Below are 5,695 nucleotides of genomic sequence, written 5' to 3' on the forward strand. Positions count from 1 at the left end.
AAACATGTTATTTCAACAAAAAAACATCAAATATGAAGTGTCATGCAGGGAATTCTGGGAGTGTCAATTTGTGGTTTTTCACTGTAAATGATACAATGACTTTTTCTTTTTCACTTCCAAAAACCGTGATTTTACCAGTATTTTACTGTAAAATTACATTAAATGTAATTACAGTTATTCACCGTATATAGTATGGAAACTTACTGATAACCAATTAACAGGTTTTGACAGTAGCATTTTTACAGTCTTTTACTGTTAAAATCACAAAAAAAAATTTACAATAGCAATAAAATATTAATCATTTATTGATTCTCCTTAATTCCTTATTCCATTCTTTTTCATCTTTTAAATGTTCATTTCTAAAATAGCCTACCGCTTGTATACATTGACAAAATCCATCTTCCAGTGGACATTCAAACAGAGACCAGTCATTAGTCAGGTGGCTATACAGCTTTTGACCACTGGATTTACAAAAATCATTTCTACACTGCATTAACTACTGATGTTTATCTGAATTAGTAGGTTATGTGTATTTCTATGTCATTGGGAGGCTTTTGTCTTTCAAACACTTTAAAATGCACAAATTCATTTTATTTCTTATTTACAAGTAATGCAGGCATTCCCAAACAGTTTTGTCATCTAATCTAAACCTCTTTCACTATATATATATATGTACTTGAAGTATACCTGAGATTTTAAAATATATATTTATTTTAATTATTAACAATTATATTTGCATGTTCAAGTTTCTCTGACATTGGTTAATGGTTACATGACTTGTAGGTAAACTATTAAAATATTTTTTTAGTGAGTGTTTTATTTTGATGTTATTTTAAAATGATTTATTTTCATTTGACATTTTTATAATTGAATTAATTATTAGCTTTTCATTAAACTCAAAAACACACTGCATTTCCTTTATGAAGCCAAGTTTGTGAAACCTTGACGTAATGTTTATTGCACTTCACGTTGTTAATTACAACGAATTAAATATATTTTCTTACTCTTTGTATTTACATATGTACATAAAGGCCAGTGTTGCCAAGTCCGCGGTTTTCACGCGGAATTGGGCTACTTTAACACTGTTGCCGCGGGTTGTTTTTCATGTCCGCTGGTTGAAGCGACTCCAATATGATATTTATCCCCTGGAATGCGAATTTTCAGCTGGGGAACCCCGCCAAAAAACGTGTATTTTCCCCCCTTGAACGCGATTTGTAACTGGGGACCCCCTCGAAACGCGATTGGGCTAGTTTTGAGTAGTGATTGGGCGGGTTTTCTTGTGAAAACCTGGCAGCACTGATAAAGGCCCGATGTCCTGTAGTGGGACCTGAGCTCTTGTTGCAGCATTTTACATAAATCAAGACTGAATATATTTGGTCAAAATCCCATGTTATAAAAGATGAAGTGCTAAGGCCAGTGTTGCCAAGTCCGCGGTTTTCACGCGGAATTGGGCTACTTTAACACTGTTGCCGCGGGTTGTTTTTCATGTCCGCTGGTTGAAGCGACTCCAATATGATATTTATCCCCTGGAATGCGAATTTTCAGCCGGGGAACCCCGCCAAAAAACGTGTATTTTCCCCCCTTGAACGCGATTTGTAACTGGGGACCCCCTCGAAACGCGATTGGGCTAGTTTTGAGTAGTGATTGGGCGGGTTTTCTTGTGAAAACCTGGCAGCACTGATAAAGGCCCGATGTCCTGTAGTGGGACCTGAGCTCTTGTTGCAGCATTTTACATAAATCAAGACTGAATATATTTGGTCAAAATCCCATGTTATAAAAGATGAAGTGCTATGCAGGCTATTTAAGACAATATTGGCTGAATAGATGCAAAATGTTTGCCTTCTCTCTTCACCGTTCCCACGTCTCAGACCTCAAATACATAAAATATTACCCTTTTCAGACATAAGTTTTTGAAGTAAAGAGTAAAGAAAATACTATACAAAACATATTGAAACAACCAGGGACGAGTTGCGTAAACGTTTAGCGACCATGTTAAGACTGTCTCAAGAACTAGTTTGATCAACTAGCAGTTGCCAAGGGGTAATCAGTCTTACTTTTCCAATACAAAGAAGATCGACCTACCTTTTCATAACTGAGTTAAAAAAGTTATGAAAAAAATTAGATTTCTAACTTTTTAAGGCTAGTCTAAACTGTTTATGCAACGGCCCCTAGTTCTTTATTTACCCTTGTAAGATCACAAGTAGGCCTACCCTTGGAATATTTTGTTAATTGAGATTCGAGATTTAAGAGTTCCCTTCAGTTTTTGAGTAGTGTATGATATTGTTGTGCGTTCAGAGAAGCTGCATACCTCTGTTGTAACAAGTGGTTATTTGAGTTACTGCTGCCTTTCGATCAGCTTGAACCAGTCTGGTCCAGGGTTGCCAGGTTTTCACAACAAAACCCGCCCAATTGCTACTCAAAACTAGCCCAGTCGCGTTCTGGACAGGGGCGTGTCCAGGATTTTATACTTGGGGTGGCAAAGAGGGGGCAAGGGCAGAATGAGGGGTGGCAACTATAGATCAGTGTTTGTACTCCCCATATATTCTTTATATTCAACACCAGTGTTGGGGAGTAACTAATTACATGTAACGGAATTACGTAATTTAATTACAAAATAAATGTCAATGCAATCTGTTACAGTTACTGAGAAAAAAAAGTGTAATTAAATTAGCCTACAGTTACTTATGAAAATGTTAACAATTACAAAGGGGGTTTTCACAGTTTTGCTTTGTTTCACAGAACTAATCGTTGCCTGGGTTGCGTACTTATATGTGGGGCGGAGCTATCAAAATAGGAGCAAGACCCTTTTGGGGTAGAGGCGTGTTTGTTTTGGTGATTTCAAATATCAACATTGGCTACCAGAAATCACTTACTCTGCCTTTAAAGTAGCCCAATCCGCGGACTTGGCAACACTGGTCTGGTCATTCTCCTCTGACCTCTGGCATCAACAAGGCATTTTTGCCCACAGAACTACCGCTAACTGGTTGCTTTTTATTTAAAACATAAATTATCAGCAGCCAAATGTCTTTAATGTCACTTGCTGAATATACAAACATTAATTTCATAAATATTTGTGAACTGTACTGTAGATGCAACTTGATCTGCAAATTTGATTTTTATTTAATTCTTTATTAGAAAATGTTTCCAACATGGCATCAATAATACAATAACAGCCTATCTATGGAAAGCATTTCACAATACGAATGAGATACATAAGAACTACAGAAAAACAAGATAAAAAATTAACTTTAAAAAGTACATTACGAAGCATCATTTATGGGGCATCTCATATAAAGTTACAGTATATTTTCTTAAAACCAAAGCATTGTCTTACAATTCATTTCTAATTAAGGATTGCAAGCATGGTTTTCTTCATTCCTGAATAGTAAGAGACGTTTATGAATCACTGCATAAGTATTCATTTCCGATGTCATCATTCAGTGCCAACCACAACTCAAAAAACACAAATAGTGACTTCAACTGATATTCAGGAAAAAGCAGAGCTCAGGTCTTGAGCAAAAAAAAAAAAATAAGAAACTGAACATTGATGTGTAACCATTAGTGTTATCAGCTATAATTGAAATAAAGGTTGACATTTTTCTCCATAAACTCCCAATACAGAAAAAATGTAATAAAATCCAGCATTGTTCATTTGTACATCATGGTTTAAATTTTAAACTGGAGGATGGCATTTAGTAAATACAAGCCTGATGACAAATGTTCTTTGTTCCACATATTCATGCCCAAGCACACATGAAATAAGGCCAAATAAATGCTGGTGTCACTTTATTAAAAGAAACAGTGGTACACTGAACATTCTTTAAATCGCAAAACCACACGAGCAGGTCACTATTTGTTGTCCTACCTAATGATAAAGCTTTGATTTCCCCCCTCATGATTAAATATGCATAATATCCATCATGGGAAAACATTGTTAGGTTGTAAAACAGTGATTTGTATATTGAACATCCATACCAAATTTTCTCATCTTGTTTCATCTTTATTTTACCAATTAAAATGCATTAAAAAAAAATTACACACTTCTGTTTGGATCAGATTGTTGCATCTAAACAGACCGTGTTCGGTAATCCCTGAACATGCTGTAAAGAAAAAAAAAAAAATTCAAGTATCAGCTTGACAAGTAGTGGAGGGGACACATGTGTTGGGAAAAGAAAAACAAAAAAGGCTGCATAATTTCATCTCTCCCACATGGCTTTGTTCATTATTATAAAATAAATAAAATAGGAGGGGGAAGTAAAAAAAAAAAAAAAAAAAAAAAATTTTAAGGCCGGAGGAATTTCCCTACAATCATAACTGAAAAAAGTAAACCATTTTTCCTGTTTCGCAGACTCAAGCACCTTGCAGCTCTGGAGAGTTTTTCATTAGACTCAATCACACACACAGCACGCTAAACCCACTACTGTGAGGTATGAACAACGCATCCGCTAAACATTATGGTAACCAATGATTACGGAGGATTCTTTGTAACAAACAGAAGTGAAAATTGCAGCAACTCAATATGACACTGAGCAAAAGTGCATTTCTATAGTTTTGTGCTGAAATGAACAGCAGCAGAAAAGGCTTTTGCAAATACAAGTTCTTAAAAGCAAAAACATATATAAAAAAAGATGCAGTTTCAAGCTGCTAATACCATTTATCTGTGGTGGTTCTGAACAGATGCTAGTCATTGCATGCTTTAAACAATGAGGCCAAAGAGAAGCGTGAATAATACGTTGGCTTGACACTGCAAAAAACAGCAGCACGGAGTGGAGTGCGGCGGTTAATACAGGTGAAAGGAGAGATGGTGAAACGAAACGGGAGAGATGACGGAGGCGAGTACGTCAAGGCTTTGGCTGGTTCTTTAGTCAGCTTCCTCCTCAGACTCTTCCTCTTCTGCCGTCTCCAGCCAGGTGAGCCACTGGTTCACCTAAACAGGGAACAGAGAGAAAGAGGGAAAAAAATAAAAAAAATAAAAAAGTAAATGTGTGTCTTTCAAAGAAATGGTGTGAAACGGTTTAATGCAATAGAATAATTACCTGGAACAATGCTTTTCCTTTCCCTGGAAACTCCTGTGTAATATCTTCTTTCCACGCTAGGAAGGCCTCTTCTTCTATTATCTCCATATCATAGAAGTAGACAAAGTAGCGCAGTAACATTCCTAAGGAGATAAGAGACCGTTAAAAACGAGAACACAAGCATTTCCTCCGAGTACTTCAATTCCAAGTCTTGGTAAACAAACCCCAAGGTTCCCACATCTTAGGTCAATGAATTTCCATGACTTCAAGCATTCTGTATTATTTAAAATATATAAATTTAATAATAATATTAATTATTATAAATATAATTTTTTATTTATTAATAAACCATGGTATTAAGTCATCCAGGTCTGGGGGGGATTATTAATGCACAAATAATTAAATAAAATTACTAAATTATTAATTTATATTATAATAATTCTCAAAGTCTTGGGGTGGATAACAATGACCATAATTATATTATTACGATTAAATAAAGGTGGGGTAAGCGATTTTTCAAAAACGCTTTAGAAAACTGATTCGGGCCGACTAGCAAAACAACTTGTAGCCAATCAGCAGTAAGGGGCGTGTCTACTCATGATGTGGCGGAGAGCGCGTTCAGTGCTCACATTAGCGAGCCGAGCGACAGAAAGATAGAGATGGCAGATAAAAAACAAAAG

General features: G+C 35.9%; 1 protein-coding gene across 1 annotated transcript in view; it reads right to left on the reverse strand.

Annotated features, from left to right (window-relative positions):
* Positions 1 to 3,120: 3,120 nt before the first annotated feature.
* The window catches only part of LOC107738366 (eukaryotic translation initiation factor 4 gamma 2-like), a 46,969-nt gene continuing 44,394 nt past the window's right edge, over positions 3,121 to 5,695 (reverse strand). The window contains exons 20-21 of the mRNA XM_016550116.1: positions 5,037 to 5,158; positions 3,121 to 4,927 (exon numbers count right to left, since the gene is read on the reverse strand). Of these exons, the coding sequence (XP_016405602.1) occupies positions 4,862 to 4,927; positions 5,037 to 5,158 (188 nt within the window). The 3' untranslated portion in view covers positions 3,121 to 4,861. The remainder of the gene's footprint in view (positions 4,928 to 5,036; positions 5,159 to 5,695) is intronic.

The sequence above is a fragment of the Sinocyclocheilus rhinocerous genome, unplaced genomic scaffold (assembly GCF_001515625.1).
Source record: "Sinocyclocheilus rhinocerous isolate Xijiao unplaced genomic scaffold, SAMN03320098_v1.1 scaffold1065, whole genome shotgun sequence".
Lineage (NCBI taxonomy): Eukaryota > Metazoa > Chordata > Actinopteri > Cypriniformes > Cyprinidae > Sinocyclocheilus > Sinocyclocheilus rhinocerous.